The 18,555-nt window shown below is 48.5% G+C and overlaps 1 protein-coding gene across 3 annotated transcripts; it reads right to left on the bottom strand.

Moving 5' to 3' along the window:
* Window positions 1-1,009: 1,009 nt before the first annotated feature.
* Window positions 1,010-17,597, bottom strand: TPD52L2 (TPD52 like 2). 3 transcript variants are annotated; one of them, XM_082325870.1, is made up of 8 exons: window positions 17,457-17,597; window positions 16,863-17,008; window positions 15,597-15,745; window positions 14,660-14,719; window positions 13,076-13,135; window positions 8,839-8,940; window positions 3,023-3,071; window positions 1,010-2,809 (listed from the first exon to the last, which is right to left on the bottom strand). In XM_082325870.1, exons 1-8 carry the CDS (start codon window positions 17,473-17,475, stop codon window positions 2,714-2,716), a joined length of 681 nt encoding a protein of 226 aa, XP_082181996.1. In that variant the 5' UTR covers window positions 17,476-17,597; the 3' UTR covers window positions 1,010-2,713. The 3 variants fall into 3 exon arrangements, with proteins under 3 accessions (XP_082181996.1, XP_082181997.1, XP_082181998.1); XM_082325871.1 differs by having other exon boundaries at window positions 16,863-16,981; window positions 17,457-17,595; XM_082325872.1 differs by lacking the exon at window positions 13,076-13,135 and having other exon boundaries at window positions 17,457-17,593.
* Between the last annotated feature and the right edge of the window lie 958 nt (window positions 17,598-18,555).

Consider the following 18,555-nt stretch of genomic DNA (forward strand, 5'->3'; position numbering starts at 1 on the left):
AGGCTGCATTAACCTGCCTTCGAAACACCCCAGGTCCCTCGCTGGAAGGGACTGGGGAGGTGGCAAAGCATCCCCAGCCCCCGGGGCTCCCGCGGGGGAGCTCACGGCCCCAGCGCCGCCGCCTGGGGCTCCCTGCAGCATCCCTCCCCCGGGGCCGGGTACCACACCGACCCCTTCGCTCTTGGGCCCAGTTGCAGAGGTGTAGTTTTAACTACAGAAATAGCAGAAGAAAAACCCTCAAAACAAACAAACCAACCCCCAAACCTCACAAAAACAAAACCAAACCCTCACCACCAGGCAGACGCTTCACACCTAGCCAGGCATCCTTCCTCTGAAAGCACAGCGCGCTGAGCAGCTACAGAGCTCTGCTGGCCTCTCGCACAACCTATTCGCCTGCTCCCCACCGCCCTTTTAAATTTAAAAGAGCAGCTCCCAGCTCCAGCCGTGCATTCCCTGCCGCCCCTGCACCCTGCTGTTTACATCAGCAGCGACTGCCAGCGCTTCCAAGAAGCCGATTCCCTGAAGCATCACGCCGTAAATCCAAGCCGGCACCACAGCTGCCGCTTTTCCACGTTAGAAGTTTCTCCAGCCCCCCAGCTGCCAAGGTTACGGCCGCGACCGCGGTCGCAGGAAAGCGGCGTCCGCTTCACCGGCGGCGAGGGGAGCGACGCGATGGCAGGCGGAGGTCAGCGCGGGCTCGCAGCTCCCCAGCCCGTGGCGGGGCACAGGTATGTCTCGGCAGCCAGCTGGCGTTCGGCATCTTGAAAAGGAAAGATCAGACTGTAAATATTCTTTACTACATCCCTTTGTGAGAAAGCATCTGGAGAGCCGACGGACAAACCAGCCAGAGGGACAGAATGGAATATTTCAGTTGCTTCTCACCTCAAGCTGCTGCAGGCAGCCTGAAAAGTTGGTATTTGCCTGCCAAGTTCATACTACGCACCCAAGAGCGGACGTCAGTACTGTTAGAACAAGACAAGAACAGTCACCCCGTTTTCTCCCGAAGGAATGCTTTATTGACAAGTTTCCTCAGTCTTTCGCTATAAAGAGAAACAGTTCAATACCCAAGCACCAGCAGCCCCCGTTCCACTGGCTCCGCTCCTCACGGGGAGGCCAGTTCCAGTCACAGCGGGAGCACCAGTAAACCACACTACGTACACTCCACCTACTGCCCAGTACATCTGCCTTCTGCTATTTCATCCTGCCCCAGGTCTGCGGGGGGGGGGAGCGGGGGGGGGAAAACAGAGATTCACCAGCAGATAAGTGTCAAAACTTGCTTCTCTAAAGAAGGCTCAGAGGCGGTGCAGTCCCTCCAGGGTGATAAACCACTAAAACTACCCAGATATGTACATATAAGCAAGTCTAAAGACCTGAGTAAGTCCCACTTCGCCTTTAAGGCACAGAATTGCTCACTCTAGGTATTTCTACGTGGAGGCACCTTGCCTAGAATAAGATCAGGCCTCTAGAAGAAAACTCAGAATTTTACAGCTCCTGAGCAATGAAGTTGGACATCGAAAGAGCGAAACATCCAGCCCCTGGGGGAACTGGTTGAGCTCCGTAACTCTGCCAGTTTTGCAAACCCAGATTAGAGCTGGGGCTTTCAACTGAAAAACCCGTCCAGTGACAGTCAGATGTACCAGACGGAGGAGCCCGGAGAGAGCAGAGCCCCTCCAACACAGTGTCCGTATTGCTAGAGACGGCTTCGGCCTTTTTAATCCGGCCCTGTTGCTAGCAGCCTTCAGAAATTCTTCCTCCGAGAACGAAGGCATAAACTGAGAAGGGAGAAGCAAGTTTCATACACTCAGGGAACGGAGTGCGCCACTGAATTTAACACAAGAACTGGCTTATAAGCATGCTGCTACTACTGTATGATGCAAAACTCCAGTGCTCAACATCCAGCTTTATAACCCTTACAGTCTTCTCTATAGGAAAAAAAAATCATAAGCGAGTAAAGCGTAAGGTGATGTAAGGCTTGCAATCCAGTTTCAGAGTCCAAGGGAGCATTTCCCTAATCTGACGCCGATGCTTTTTTTTTTTTTTAAGCTTTATTTCTTTAAAGTTCATTGCATTTAAAAATAAAGATTTTTAGTTTTGTTAAAGCTAGAGCGTTAGTGTAACAACGAGGCAGCTGCTAAGTGAAGTTTCCCTTTTGGGAGCCCAGAAAAAAAAAAAAAACAAACAACTGGTTACCCCATTTACCAGACTACTCCAATGAGAGCCAGAGAAAACAGTAACGGGAGAAGCCTGGGAGCTCACCGAGCAGCCGCATGGCATGCCCCGAACAGCGAACGCAGCCAGAAGCTGAAGCGAAGATGCCCATGCACTTGGCTTCTCCAATAACTGCCCTCCTCACGCCGCTCAGGGCGATGCATCTGTTCCAAGTTGTATCAGACAAGGGAAAACTGTTTTTATCTATACCAGGGGCATTTCTGAGCTACTTTAAGGAAACTCCATCTTACATGCTCTCCCAAAAGGACAGCAGTGATACATTTAATCTACAAACTTTAGTGTAAAATATTATTTGTGTACAAAACTTTGCATTCTCTTTATTTGACTTAGATCCAGCAGCAGTGTCTATGAATGAATGATGGATCTCTCCAGACTGGCGCTCAGCCCCTTCTTGGATTCGCATGTTGTTGCTGTTGTGAAGATTTGGGAGGGAGAGGGCTCGCTCTTGCAGTTGTGCACAGCCGTGCAAAGCCACGTCGCGGGTCTAGAACGGAGTGTTGTCTTGCGGAGGCTTGTCTCCGGTTCCCGAGGGGGAGTGGAGGCTGTCAGCGCTGTTTTCCCTGCTGCCCACCACTCTGGACTGAAAGGAGAGAAGAGAGTTAGGATAACAAGCAGCCAACACTGAGGATACCAAAGCAATTCCCCTTTGTCAGGGTCACCTACTGTAGCAAAGGCTTCACATAGCCCAGAGGCCATTTGCCCAAATACTAGTCTACAAGAAAAACATTGCAGAAATTAAAGTTTCTGCATAAGGCTTCACGCTATATGTTTACAAGAAAAAGGAGACTGTTACCTTTATGGTCCCAACTCTATCTTCAAATGACTTGAAGGTTGCAGAATTCCTTGAAGAAAGGAGAGGAAAAAAAAAAAAAAAAAACACAACAAAGAACAAATCAAGACGAGTTAGTTGTTAACTAAATCAAATCGCGCAGCGCGACCGGGCTCTCTGGCCATTCCCATGCAGTGACGGCAGCACCCAGAAGGCTTCCAGCTCCTCCCAGCCTTTGGCACACATCTCTCCGGCACACAGACAGGAACACCACACACAAACTCTGCAGGGAAACATTTATACCGCGTGCAATCCCCTCAATTGCTCAAGCTAAAACATAGAGGGAAACAAGTCCAAGTTCGCTAGGGAATCAACGCACGATAAGTAGAGAAGAAACTCTCTCTTAGTTTTACAAGGCTTCCAACTAAAAGCATGCCGTCTTAAATAATGGAAAGGAAAAGCTGAAAAGGGTTTAAAACAAAGGCTTCGGTTTCCCATATTGCATCCCCCGGGCAGGAAGGGGAAGGGCCATGTGCCTGTACCTACGGGCAGCTTTAATACTACAGGAGGGATCAGTTGCATCAGGAAATGCTCATAAAAACCACAGTGTAATAAATTAATCAGAGGATTTCATATTTCTTAGCAAAGAAAACCAGGTCAGTTGTTTGACAACCTAACAAGCTTCTTTGCTTGCGAAAAATTGCAGGGGAGGGCTCTGCACCGAGCATTCAGCCCAGGCAATTACTCATACAGAGCTGCTCTCCCCAGGCTAGGCTGCTGGGAGCTGACTAGCCTCATCTCAGTTATTTCTGTTCCAAAGAGTCGCTTTATATTTGCGCCCATAAAAATAACCTCCGTCGATCTGGAACAAGGATGAACAGAGAGGGGGCTTCTGTGGGCCTCGTCCAGCCCTGGCAGCCGTCTCTCCTGCAAGGAGATCATCACCTAACGCACCGCAAGGGCACGTGAGAAGGGCACCGAGCTCCCAGGCTGGAGACGGAGGGTTCAAGTTCAGATTCATCTCGGCATTAGCAATGGCCACGCCGTACATTGCGAGAGGAGGACTGCAGTCCCTGCCCTTCAGGGACCTCCGAAAGCTCCAAATTTCAATTAGACTTGGGTACAGTTGCCACACTGCGCTTAGTCCAAGAACAACACAGGCGCTAATAACCACAAAAAGAGATTGGGTAAAAACCACCCTGAATTACTCCAACTGCAGGACGCGGTTACCCCATACTCGGAGCGGGGTCTGCTTCAGAAGGGAACCGGTTGTGCAAATCAGAACAAAAAACCCAATAACGACGGAGTCGGCCGCGCTCTCCCACCGACCCCACGCAGGAGACACGGGTATTTGCTACGTTACCTCATCGCTGGCATACTTATCGAGTGGCGAATGGAGTAACTGCTACTCGGAAGCATTCAGAATAAGGAGGGAAAAGTTAAATGACAATTTTAGACAGATACCATGCAAGAGCAGCATACCTCTGGTTCTTAAGCACTTCAGGTCCACGCACAGGCTGCTGCGGACAACTGAAGTGGTAAGAGCCAGCCCTCTCTTTCCTTATTTAACAGCTGCAGCCCAGAACTTAGTTTTCCAGACACAAGACAGTAAGTGCGAGTATTTAACTGCAAACTGCAACTGTGATACAAAAGTCAATTATGAGGCATTGGTTTGTGGCAGGTTTCTCAATCTGTGTCCAAAGCGTAGGCAAGGCTTAAATAATCAGCTTCCCCTTTAATATCTGCAAGGGCCTGGCATGGAAACAAATGCTCTTTTAGCAGCCTTGAAGAGTATCTTACCTAAAGGAATGCGAGAAGGGGTGAGCCCTGGGAGAAGCCACGGCAGCAGAGAGAGAAGGGAAGCGGCAGTCAGACGCTTGCGCAGATCTCGACACTAAACGCAGGGCGGCTAAGCAGGGACACGGTCATAGGATCATGGGACAGCAAAGTCAACTACCCAGGAGGAAGCCTCTCAAAATAAATCACAGAAGCAAGCAAAAAAACCAATGGCTTTTCATTAACTCAAAGGAGCCAAGCTAAGAAGTTTTTCAGAGGACAATAACAGCACCTACAGCAACTCCGAGCCAGGGTGCTGGGGAGGGAAAGGAGTGGGCGTGCAACAGCAACAAAAACCCAGAACAGCTTATGTACGCCTATCCATTGCTTTCATGTGGTTTGGGGTTGTTTTTTTTTTTTTTAGAGTATGTTTTTCTAAACTGAGGGGTTTTACCAAGTGCTAGCTAACTTGGTAAAGATTCCTCCTTCCTCCATGTCCCCCCGCGAGCTCCCATACAAAGACAGCATTGCTAGGTCTTCGGGTTGAGAACTTCTGTAACGGGAACCTGCAATGGATACCTGCACGTTATCTTGCCAAGCCTGCAGAGTTACAGCCCCGCAAACAAACACATCTCAGCATCATAAAGATAAGATTATCTGGATCAAGTGTATCACGTTTACCCCACAACCTGGTTGCCCATTTTTAGGTTTCAAGGCAAACTATCCCCCACCAGGTTGCCAGATTTCCAGGCGCGATCTTGCAATGCAGTAGCATCTCAGTAGTCTGAAATAACTGACCAAAAGGTTTCCTACTTTACTAGTAAGATTACCAGGATGGTCTAAAGGAGCTTCTCCTCCCAGAAGCAGCGTTCTATTCCACTTAACTATAATTTTTGTCTCTGCAGCAGGAAGCAGTCGTGGCAAGTTGGATCTAAAGTACTTGGCAAGGAGTACAAGGGCTTTTCCTTACAGCCAGAGCGAAGACGTTCGGCTTTGTGGTTTCATTTCCCCATGCATCCAAGTCAGCTCTTTGGCAGGACAGACTCCTTGAAATGCTGTCTTTGCATGCGAAATAAATTAACTTTCTACTTACTCTTGCTTAAAGGAGAAGAACACAGATAAGACACATCCATGCACTGTGCTCCTCTGTATGCAATACCACAAGCAGTGGTCGATTTGTTCAGTATCTTGGCCTGGACCTAGCAGCAACCCTTTTCCTCCTTTCATAAGGATTTAAAGTTTACAGAAATTCAAGAATTTGCAGGCACCTCTGGGGCTCAGGCTAACATTTCGTGATGAATTTGCTTGTAGTATTACGTACAGCAGGAAACTTCAGACAACACGAAGCGTATTGGGGGACACAAAACCACAAAGCAAGCTGTTACCAACAAAAAGAAAACGCTCAATTTTGCAGTTTACTGGGATCAGTAAAATGCAGGAACAGAACATCTAAAAGCCAATTTACTTTTTAACTGCAAGTGGAGATAACAGAAAAAGCTGAATTGACCAAGATTGGAGAAAATCCCACCGACTAATTAGGCTACATTTTCTCCCCTGAAGGCAAGCGAATAGAGCAACAGCATTAACACAGGGCACAGTTACTGCATAACTTCACAATGTCTCCTTACAATCCACAGCTGTAACATTTAAAATTATTTCGACCAGAATACAGCAACCCTGAAGATTTAAGCCAGGGACACATTACTTGTATTTCACAGCATTTTGGTCCAAGCATTTTTAATGGAATTCCGACTACGCCCTCCCTGTATCGGAGGCATTTGTCCCATTCATCACCCCTTCCTTGCATTTATCAACCGGTGAAGGCCAACTAAACAAGGAAATCCCTTCTGTTATCTCAACACTTCCAGTGATGGAAAATAAACCTGCTTTACAAGTGAATTTGTAGTGTAAGAGGAAAAAAAGTACAGTAAGGGAGGTTGCAGTGCAGGCTACGAGGCCTGGAACAGAGATTCTCTGGGAACAGAGATCATCCCCACTCCTTGGGAGCAGGGATCACAACAGTACAACAGACTTCGCTCCTCTGATCACATCGCAGAACACGGTTTGCAGTGTCACCTGGCAAGGGTAGAAAGTGGGACAGTTCCCGCAGAAGCTTATGCTCAGAGTTAAACCTTATTCGGAATCAGAAATATCAAGACTCAAATGCAGCACAGGAGACAGAAGTCTGTTTATATACACACAGAAAAACAGAAAGTCTTAAAAAGAAAAATCATTACTGTGTTCCCCCACAGGGCCACATATACAAAGCAAATCCTGCTGAAATAACTTTGGCAGGGATTCTCAAGTTATAAGACAGAAGCTGCCTCTATTTCATAATACATCACCCAAGGTATTAGCTATAAAAAGGAATGCAGGTGTTCAAATCGGTGATTAATGCTGAGCAATACCATTGCTGCAAAGGTCTGACTTGTTGGTAGTCAGCCAGGCCAGCGTCCACAGCCAGTTTTCACTCTATGTCAGGGCAGCTCTGTCACCAGGAGCTACAGGCGCCCGCTTCGCTCGGCCGTGCATCCCCTCCCTCCATCCTCCGCTCCTGGGACGCACAAACACTCCTACAGCTGCACGGTGAATTGGATTCTCCCAACCGAAAGACAACAGGCAGGACCAAGCCCATCAAAACAGCTTCTCCTGGTGGCAACACTGGCTCAGAAGTTCCCCGTTTGGTCCAAAAAGTACAGTTCCCATCCCTTTGCCACAACAGCCTGACCAGACTGCAGAAGTCAGGCACCAAATTTACTTCACTATTATCGGTTTAGCAAAATCTATTACCACCACATCTTGCGCCAATATCGGTCTGCTGTGATTACATGTAAATCTCTTCTTTCAATAGACTAGGTAGTTTCCAAGAAAAAAAAAATTAAAACTTGAATACTGGAAAGGGTAGGAAGCCAGCTAGTCCTCTGCCAAATTCAGAGGAGTGAGCTACTGAAAACACTCATCAAAAATTACCCTGCAGGAACACAGTAAATATCTCACTGAGGACAGAACTAGAATAAATCAGTACTATGTGATCAGAGGCCAACAAGTTCTTACCACTTGGATACTCCCAGCCACCGTGGAATAGGAAATTCCCTACAAAGAATGACAGCTACCCATTCAATCCAAGGTCTGATACATCACGTTAAATACAAGCTCTAAGAATATTTCCTGAATATACAACCTGTCTAGGCTAGTAAGAATTAGCTCTCGGTTCCAAAAAAAGTGTGTTCAAGGTATTCTGCATGAAAAACTTGGACATCACCATCAATGGGGAAAGCAATCTTTCGCTTAAATTTCTCAAGATCAGACAAATCACCACTTCTAACCTTCAACTTTGTACAGCTGAGAAACTCGCAGAGCAAGAACGTCAGCCAACAACCGAGGGAACCACCCCTCCACTTCCCAATTCAGAGAGGTTTAAATCTCCAATGACTGCAGCGGTCATCTGCTTAAGGAATCCAGGTAACCACCAACCACAAGACAACATTTTTGATGTTGTTATGATCTTCTGAATCAATTCCTATCTTCCAGTCTACATGACATAACTGTGCCGGGAAGGCATACTGCCCTTCTCCATGGAAAGCTGACACACAGGGCTTGAAACTGCATGAAATGCAGCATCCAGACTTTGCCCCGTTTTAAAGCAGAACAGAGCACAGGAGTGATGACCCCCTTCTAATCCTAAACAGGAACACTGAGAAAGCACACCTCCATAATCCAGGAATGAATGGAAAAGGTAGACTTTAATACTAGTTTCTTACATATGACGTAAAAGCTGCAGTGAAACCATCTGACAGTAAAGAGGGGAAGGCTGCTAAAAACGTTCTGTCAGTCCTCCTAAGGCAAATCAAACTTAAACGCCTTAGAATGGGTTTTAGCCCATCAATAAGTAGTTAATCTGTCCTAAACTACGACATACAGGGCCACACAGAAGAAAGTAGTCCATCAACAGCAATGTGCTGCCAACTAAGCAGAAAAATGGAAAAAAGCCTCGTTATTGTCTAAAGTCTCATTACTGTTTGAAACCAAGATCAAAGCACCAGAGCGCAAAACAGAAATCTTACCTCATGTCCCCAAGTTTCCTGCTGATAACAGAACCTACATTGGAAAGGGCTGCTGAAGTCTTCTGTCCTGCCTGGGAAAGGGTTTCCTGGGTCTTCTTATAGCTAAATAGAAAAAAAAAAAAAAATCCTAAAGTCAGCTAACGGGTAGGATCTGAAAGCAAGAAGCATCCCCTCCCATTTTGAAAAAGGAGCCCATATGAAAGGAAAGAAGCTAGGTTAGTGAGCTGTACTGACTTCACTGAAAAAGCCCCTTCCAGTCTCGCATATATTCAAAGCCTTGAAGTTTTAAAAAAAGCAGCAAGTGTAGGATTAACCTTTCCACACACTCACTTACCATGCTGACCACACGTTCTTAAATCTGACAAACGTTCGCAAAAAAGAAAAAAGAAACCCACCACCCAGTTTTCTATGTGGAAACTCCAATAGCATAGCATCGTATCCTATTTGCTCTACAACTATCTTTTGGTCTCCTTGAAAAAATAAGTCTAGGAACCTATTCCATAATATGCTTGCAGCCTTGAAGAAGTTATAGCGTTTGTTGTAGCGTTAGGTTATGGAGGAAAGAGGCAAGACTAACATCACTGTACAGAAAAGAAATACAGGAATCAGCATTATCTCCACAACTTGCAGTTTAGAAATAAACTGGTAGAGAAGTTTCCTATCAGTTACCATTAACCACAATACAGAAGAAGTCTGACAGCTTGTACTTGTCAGCTGATTACATTTGAGTTTATACCAAAGCTGGAGAAGACAGACACTTGAGAACTTTTGTTTCCTTCAGCTGAGACTAATCTCAGGAACAAAGATTCTTTGAGCCACTTTCATTAACTCATCTTCTCTAAGCTACTCCACAGTTGGTGATTAACATCTAGATTTATGGCATTCTTCAAATTATTAGAAAAGACTCAGGCTGGAAAACAAGTTCAACAATTTAAGCCAAGTTTTCTTATTCCAAATATTTCAGCTTGAGATTACTTTTCTGCCTGACTGGGATATTTAGGAGAAGGGCGTTATCAACAGCCTAATGTTCTGTCTCACGCCGGAGCTCCCAAGGCCAGAAGCACCGTGGTGACAGCTGACTTACCTACATCTCAGCCTCTCCAGACAGAAGTGCAGGAGGCAGCACCATAGCACCTGAACTGGATTCAAGCAATACCAATTGGTTTGCTGGGGTTTTTTAAGACCATAGCCAAGTATTTGTGAATCAAGAACGTACATGAGACTTACGCAGAACAGAGCAAAACCGCATCAGCTTTACCTTCCCTCTTCCTGCTTCTGAAAGAAAATTCCTATAGCCTACACATTTTTCAGACCAATTCCCCTTGAATTCAGTGACTCCAGAAGAACCTGAGCGTACCCCAACAGCGAAGCCTCACTACTGTTTCTCCACAGCACAACCTTTTGCAAGAAGTAGTTGTCCCAGGACAATTTAGGAGTTAAATGGTCAGCATCAACGCTGCCTGCTCTTACACATGCCTTCCTATCGCAATAGCTACGTTTGAACCCTAGGGCCAAAGTTGCTTTGCAAGAGGAGGATCTCAATCCCTGCCTTCAGCAGTCGGGCTCCTCCCCAGCTGAGTGAGTCCTGTCGTGGGATTTGATTTACAGCTGCCTAACGAAATATCGGAGACCTCGCGCTCACTGAAGCACGGTGCGCTGACTCTACGTCTGCTTCGCACTCAACTCTCAGAGATCAGCACTGAGCAGCAACGAGAGGAACGGTTTACGGACTCGCAGGACACCATCACACCACGCACACCCTGCAAACTCGCAGGTATTATGTCGAGCTTCAGCAGATAAAGGCCAGAGATTTTCCAACTGCATTTTCCACACTTGACAGCACTATTCTTAAGACAACTGAAGATCTAGCACTCAAGTGCTGCTCCTTCTGCCTGAGCGTGCTCCTTCACGATACCAGCACAACTCTTTGTGCTGACAGAGTGATCTCGATCAAGGAAAGAATCCGGCTGAAATATAAACTTGGAAGAACAAAAAAAAGACAGCAGCACAGCCAGATCAGATCGCCAGTCTAGTCCTGCATCCACAGCTCCCACGCACACGTACGCACCTCCGCGGCTGCGGCGCAGGAGGCAGAGCCGGGAAAGCGCTGCTGAGATGAGCAGCTCTTTACCCCAGAACTGCCATCAGACACACATGTGGAGCTGCATCTGTGACAACCAGGGATCAGGTTATACAAGACTTTAATGCAACTTAACTATGCCCAGCCCTGACCTAGAAGTCGCAACTACTCTCCTGCAAGAGACATGGCCAGGTTTACCATGGCTTTAAATTCACAATCGCTCACTTTCTTCCCTTAGCACCAGTACAAAGCACAATAGAATAATCCGAATCTGTGAGTAATAAATACGAGCTTTGATTAACACCTTGCTTTACTAACAGGCAATTGGCTGCAGCAGAAGCGATCTCTGCCCTGTGGTGTTCATCCTGTGGTATTCAAACATTTCATTGCACCCCTCTCCTATAAACCCTGACAGGGAGGAGCCAGCCCTGCACCCTCAAATCCTCCTTTATCCATTAATACCAGCTTCCTCTCACTTGCTCTTATCCAGCAATCACCATTTGTGCTGCCTGGCTAAGGACACAAACCATCTAAGTCATGTCGCGTCCTGGTTACAGTGAAACTGGAGCTCGGGACAGGGCTGATTTCTATCCTCTCTCTGTACTGCTTGCAGAAGGCAAGTCCGTGGCCAGGAACGGCAACCACCAGGAAATTCAGCAGTGCACAAAAGCACCCTAAGGTCACCCAGGCCCGTTCCTGGTTCACTCAGGATCCTTGTCAGTTGTAGTGCCGAGAAGCTCAAACAGCAGCAAAGAGGATGCATTTGCATAACAAACCCAGAACATATGAGTAAAACCTCATCCTTGGAGTTCTTCAACTTGACTCTTCGCATTTACTAAGCTTTAGGCAAAGGAAGTAGAAATTCCATTTGTTTTCCGAAACATTGCTGGAATCTTGCTTTTCGGTCCCCCTCGCCTCTCCATTTTAATCAGCATCTACCTTGCTAGCATGAATTGTCACCGTCTAGTGCCAAAGCAAGCAGGAAAACGAGCGTGCCACAGCTACTCAGGCCTTAAGTGCTCTACAAAAGCAGCTTCCGCCACATTTCTGGCGCTTATTAAGCACAAGGAAACAGATATAACGAGAAGTTTTCTATTCCAGCAGGCACACCCAGGGAGGAACTCTGATTAAACACTGCTGGAGCCAGTCACACTGTCAGCAAGCATAAAAACCAAGGTCATTCTATTTACCAAGTGAAATAGTGACAATTTACATCTTCTTAATCTAGAAAACACACACAGAATGTTGAAAGTAGACTCTGCATACTTTAAAGTTTTTTCTGATACTCCCACTTTTCATCGCCGCTCATCTTTCACCCGTCTTATGAAGAAAACCTTCTATTCACACACGCTGCCAATAATAAGCCAGCTCAAAGGACTGAATTTCATACCCGCTCCAGAGAACAGGAAAAGCTGGCTGACCCAGGACCTACCTTACCGTGGTTTAAATCAGTCCAGGAAACAACGACACTACCACACTACCTGCCTGCTCCCACCGCATCACCGTGAAGGATTCCCCTATATACTGCGGGAAAGATGCAGCGAGAAGGACAAAGGCCAACTTGCGTAATATGCTGCCCTAATTTAGTCCAGATGAGAGTTTAATTTCAGGCATTTAATAAAACCACAGCTAAGAGACCTTCGCAGCCAACAACTGGAGTAGAACAGCTGTGAGGTTTAAGCAAGTCCATGTGGGGCCCCGAGATGACAGAAGAGCTGCCTTGGACACTACAGCTCGATTTGTTCTCATCAGGTACCACAGCAAATTAAAAAAAAAAAAAAGCTCCTGCTCCCTGCAGAGCATGTTGAGGGTAACGAGAGGAGGTCAGCCTGGCTATTCCACAGCTCGTCAGCTGAAGTTACAACGTGTGGCACACAGGTCTCGGCTACCCGGTGGATTCGGCCAGTTCTCCTCCGAGAGCAGACAGGCATTTGAGGAGTATCACTTGGACCACAACGAAATCATTCAAATACTGACCTGAGGAAAAGCTCCCTCTCCCAAAAGAGGCGTTTATCAGGTTAAAAAAGTGAAAGCTAGAAAAGATAAATGTTTAAATAGATCTAGTCAAAGCAGAGGACTGCGAGCAGGAGCACAGAACGTTAGTGGCAGCAGACTGTCATGAAAGCATTCGTTAACGCTGAAGGTTAAGACACTCACGCTTCTGATTGAGTTAATTTTTCATTCCAGTCCTCCAGTGTGCTGCTGGCTGAAAGATATCTACAAACACAATGGAGGTTAGATACAGTGCCAAGATTCACGACAGATGCTTCTTTAGACACTTTCCACATTATTAGTGTCTCTTTACACTTAGAGTATCATAGGCTTTATTTCTCTGACGATAGCTTCCCCCCTCCTCTGTTACAGCCAGAAGGAAAAGAGCTGTTGTTTGGGAGGTGGGAAGACACCTAAGCCCCAGCTTCTTTCTTATTGAAGCACGTTCAAATGCCGAGCACAAAGAAACAAAGCCTGCCGTTTAGAAGATGTCAGGAATCAAAAGACTTTGCATCTTCTGCTCCCTTCCTACATGCTGCATGGTGGCTATGGATTAAAAGCACATAGCAGTGAACTGAGCTCAAGGCCAAAAAAGTCTGACTGCCACACCCAAAGAGGTATTTTACCAATATAGCATGACCTGCACAAACTGTTAAACTTCGTTTCATTTTCTAATCTTTAGAAATCATGTTTCCCTACATAGAAAACAGAGCCTTAGGGGTTGTGAGAATTAACACTGGAGGTACAGAGCAAATACAAGAACTACAGGAAGCGTCTGCTTCCAGCTCAGGCAACACGCAGAACTGCCCAGAGGAGGTGACAGGTCGCAGGCGGTTCACGTCACCCAAAGTGCAACTCTCCCCAATTAGATCAGAGCCATCTCGCCTACTGACGGGAAGCTCCCAATCCACATTTTCCTCTTCGCTAAATAATCATCTCCTTCAACACAAGATGTAGAAGGGAAAGAATTTTCAGTGCAGAAAACATTCATGGTCTGCCTTACATTCAGCTATGCAGCGGGAATCAAAATGATTCATGTCTAATATGAATGGAAGTCTAATAATTAAAGAATATATTCTAGAGACAAAAGTAGCCAGATGCTCTTCGCATTTGTCACCTGCTTGTATATACTGCAAAGACTAAAATTCATGGCTTTCTGCTGCTGACACCAGCAGAAAGGTTCACCTACATCAAGGCAGAAGAGCCACGTGGCAGCTGTCAAAAGCCAATACCCCTATTTGCATTTGCACAGCCCGTTTCCAGCTACGGGTAAATGCCTTCAGGCACCGCTCTCCCCTGCGGCCGCACAGAAAGGCAATAATCAAACCGATTCCTACCACACCCAATGACGAGAAGAGAAATAGTTTCACAGTAAAGACAGAGGTTCACTAATAAGACATCCGATTACAACAGGCTAACCCACCAATGACCAGCTAAAAAGGAAACTGTGGTTGATTCTTTGTCTTTTTTTTTTTTTTTTAAATAAAATGTGGTCTGGTAACTGATTGGAATTGTTCTTCTGCAATAGCAAGACCATGAGAGAGACTGATAGCAGTAACGTTTACTCATCTCCTCTGCAACTGAGGGATGCTTATAGCTGGAAGCCAGGCATGCTGCTAATGACAGTCCTGCTTCACCATGCCTCCAGCTCCCAATCAACCCCCGATGCCTGGGAGAACACGGAGCAGCACAAATCGGGGAACGCAGCAAGGAGCAAGGAGGTGTTGCTGAGGAGCCCGAGGCACTCACAAGTCAGACTGTGTCACTTTGTCATTCCACTCTCCAAGTTTCTCAGATGTTTTCACATAACTAGAAACAGAAAGTGTTAATGAATATAACTTTAATATTCATTTTTTAGAAGACAATGACACAGTTCAGTTACACAGGAATAACAGAAATCGGGCAGGGATGTAGGAGGGAAGATGAGGAAAAAGGGGAAAGAATAAACAGGGAGATGAACAGCTCAACCATCTGGTCTGCAGCAGCCCTGTCAGTGCTAAATTCCAGTTGAGTTACATGAGGCTTTTTAGACTGAATGATATCTCTGTGGGTACCGAGAGTCCCTCACATCCAGGCACGACCGCAGGGTCAGACTTACCTCTCCGACTCTCCTTTTGGCACTGCCAAGCACGGCAGTGACCGTCCCCTTGATACGGTAACACCCTGTTCAGGAACAGTCAGCCTAATTTCAGATCTTCTTTAGGCAGAGATGACCATGCGTAACGCACACTAATATTACAGAATTTTTCCTAGGAAGTGCGGGCTTTTTAATTCAAGCTGTATGACCCAGGAAGTAACTTCTGAACTAACGCTATGCAGTAGAGCTTTGAAACTTCTTGCACTTCTCTCTGAGCCCGAGTTCAGAACAAGGTAGCAGCGGCCTACGTCTCAAAGAATGGGCAGAAATGGGAAAACTGAACTGTTAAGTGGCGATCTCGAACATCAAGGGAAAGAGCATCCAGCAACAATTTCTCCAGATCACAGACAGGAAAGTTCTGTTTATGCTGACATAAAGACAGTGACACATGAGAGCGATGAAATAAATAGTTTTAAGTGCTCTTTACTCTATATACCCATCAGAGCAAAAGCTGCCAGCCACTTGGAAGAGCCCTGGAATATGCTGCTGGGAAACAATTACTACAGAGTCATATTTAAATGTGAAACATGCATCACAAGCAACACTTACGCATTGGAGACTTGGACATCGTGCCAGCTTTTAGACAGGTTTTGCTTTAAGCCATCCAAGGGAGTCAAGCCCAGCTTCCTCTTCAGCTCTCCACAGTGCCTCTCTTTAGCAGCCAGAACTTGTCTGAGCGTACCAATTTCTTCTTCAACCTTGGAGAGAGGCAGGGCTTTGTCTTAAATCACAGTTCAGTAAAAGTCTGAAAACAAAGCCAACTTTCTACCTCCCTCAAAACCAGCAAGATTTCATTAACGTGCATTTAAAGAGTTGATAGGATCTTTGGGTGCACGCAGAACAATTCAGCTGAACACGAACGGTGCGGGAATGGGAGGCCTGCAGCTCAGGCTCCAACTGGGAAAACATCCATAAGAGTGACTGTACTGGCGACTTAATGGCACCAAGATCAACAGAACTCATTCCTAGCATTGCAATTTCAACAGTAGATAAAAATCAGTTGTCAAACCTTGTTAACTAACGTTTTATCTTATGATTCTTTTCCTCTGATGTCATTAAAGCAAAGAGTTTTTCCTCAGAGATCTTTCTTACAACATTTTCAAAGCACTCCCGAGTTGTTTCCGGGCAGAGAGGGTTCGTTTCTACTTTAACTGCAGCTCACCGAGATCTGTGTGACCACCCGGAGCAGCAAAGCCCTCCCTTGCTAAAACTCGCAAGTCAAAGAATCACCACGAGATTCTCAAAGAAAGGACTACGGACGAACAGCTGCCATTATCTTCAGCTACATTTCAGATAGAAGTTATGAACTGACTTTTAAAACCCCAAACATGCCCAAAATTTAGGATATTACAAGCTCTCAGCTCTTCAAAAGCATATAGGCACCAAAAATAGTTGCCTATACAGTGTAATAAATATTTAAGAGAAAAAGATAGAAAAAGAGAGCACTTAACGTGCGCCTTTGTTTCAGTCTCCTAAGGAAAAACGAGTTTCTTTTGCACAGCACTTGCCTAAAGTGTTTTCTCATTTCAAATGGAGCTAAAAGCCTAGATGAAGCTCACAGCATCAAAAGCCACTTATTTCCTCAGAGCGCTAAATTAAGTCGCTCTGGGAAAGAGCGGGCAACATACTGCGGCGTTTGAAGTATCTGCCAGCTTTGCGCATTTTCACAATTAGCTGAGACATCCAAAGGTACCACCGCCGCAAAACTCATAAAGAAAACCCCCGAGTCCTGCTCCTGTGGCACCGGGGATTTGCGTTTGCTCCTTCCCAGCAGGACGCAACTGCGGGAACAGAACATGGCGAGCGCCCCGGTACCTTGGCAAGCTCCGACCTCAACTCCTCCTCTTCAGCCAGAGTCAGCCCTTCGGGCGCAGAGGTCCTGGCCGAAGCCACGCTATCCACGGGAACATCCGTCATGGCATCCGACAGCAGACCTTTGTTGGGAGAGTTAAGGTTGATATCTGTCACAGACAAGGAGCAGAGGGCAGACAGGATAAGCAGCCAGCAAGCGAAGCGCGTTATGCAAACCTGGGCGGTCTGACGGGAAAGGGGATGAAAGGGGCTTCGCAGAAAGAGGAAGAGAAACCCCCAGCGGGGTTTCCTCCCTCAGCACCTATCAGAGGCGACAAGCACCGGGCTCTGCTCGTCCGAAACAGCTCCTGGGCCCGGCGGCAGCGGCTGAAGACCCGCAGGGGACGCGGGAGGAGCCGCCAGCGGCCTCCGCGGGGCCCTGGAGCCGCAGCCCCCCGAGGGCCCACCCGCACGGCAGTGCCCCCCCCCCCCCCCCCGGGCCGCCTCTCCCCTCACGGCGGCCCCCGCCCCGCCCCGCGCCGTCTCGTCCCCCTCCTCGCCACCAGGCGACCGGAGGCGGAGGCCCGCTCGCCCCCCGCTCGCCGCCGCGGGCCCTACCCTGGCTGGCGCTCTCCATGGCGGCGCCCCGGGCCCCTCAAGAAGCCGCCGCCGCCGCCGCCGCCGCCGCCGTCACCGCCCCCTCCCCCGTGACGCAATCAGCGCCGCGCCGCCCGCCCGCTTCCGGGGAGGGTCGCGGGGAAAACGCGTCACCCGCCGCGTCGCCACGGCGACGGCGCCACGTTCCTCCGCCCACCCCCGCCGGCGGAAACGGCGGGGGTGACGTCACGGGGCGGGGTGACGTCACGGGGCGGGGGCTGACGGGCGGTGGGGGGGTCAGCGGGGCCCCGGTGCCGTGCGCCCGGGCGGAGGGAAGGGGGCAGCAGCGGCACGGGGCGCCCGGGCCCGGCCCTGGGCCTGCCCCCGCCCCGGCCTGCGCCGCCGGGCAGAGCCGGGCCCGCTGCGGGCCGGTGCCGGCGGCCTCCTCCCGCCGAGCTCCTTAATTCACCCCGGTAACGAGCCGCGCTGCGGTTCCACTCTTCCCACCCGTCCGCCGCTCTGCAGGCGTCGGGGCTCCCCTGGAGATCCGAAGGCCCGGGGCCTTCCGCGGCCCCCCCAGCCCGCCCGGGTCCGGCCGCCGGGACGGGGCCGTTGCCCGCTTCCAGATGTGCCTCAAAAATGAGATTTTCACGAGGCGCCCGCCCGCCGCTGGCAGCAGCGGCACCGAAAGGGAGAAGCGATAGCAGCAGAGGAGGGCTTCACCCTGCCCTGCCACGGGCTGGCGGAGCTCGGCCCCCCGACAAACCTGCCCTTCGTTTCGGAGGGGCTGGAAGCGGAGCGGGAGCCGAAACCCCCGCATCGCCTTCGTGCCCGCCTCGGGTGCGAGGAGCGGATCGGGGCGCGGAAGGCTGCGGGGAAGCCCGGGGCTGCTCCGCTTGCATCAGTTCTGCAACCCGCCTCGTCGAAAACCCCGCTCGGTTGGAGTCTCCGCTTCCAGCTACTTTCATTTTCAGAGCCTTTCCCACTCGGTCTCTTTGGGTTGCCCAGGATGAGGCGAGAAAAGGGAAGCGAATGTAAATGGGGAAACGAGCATGAATTTTTCAGAGCCCTTTGCAGCCGCGCTGCGGCCGCACGAGCAGAGGGTTTGCAGCTGGTGCTC

The sequence above is a fragment of the Platalea leucorodia genome (genome assembly GCF_965183815.1).
Source record: "Platalea leucorodia genome assembly, chromosome: 13".
NCBI lineage: Eukaryota > Metazoa > Chordata > Aves > Pelecaniformes > Threskiornithidae > Platalea > Platalea leucorodia.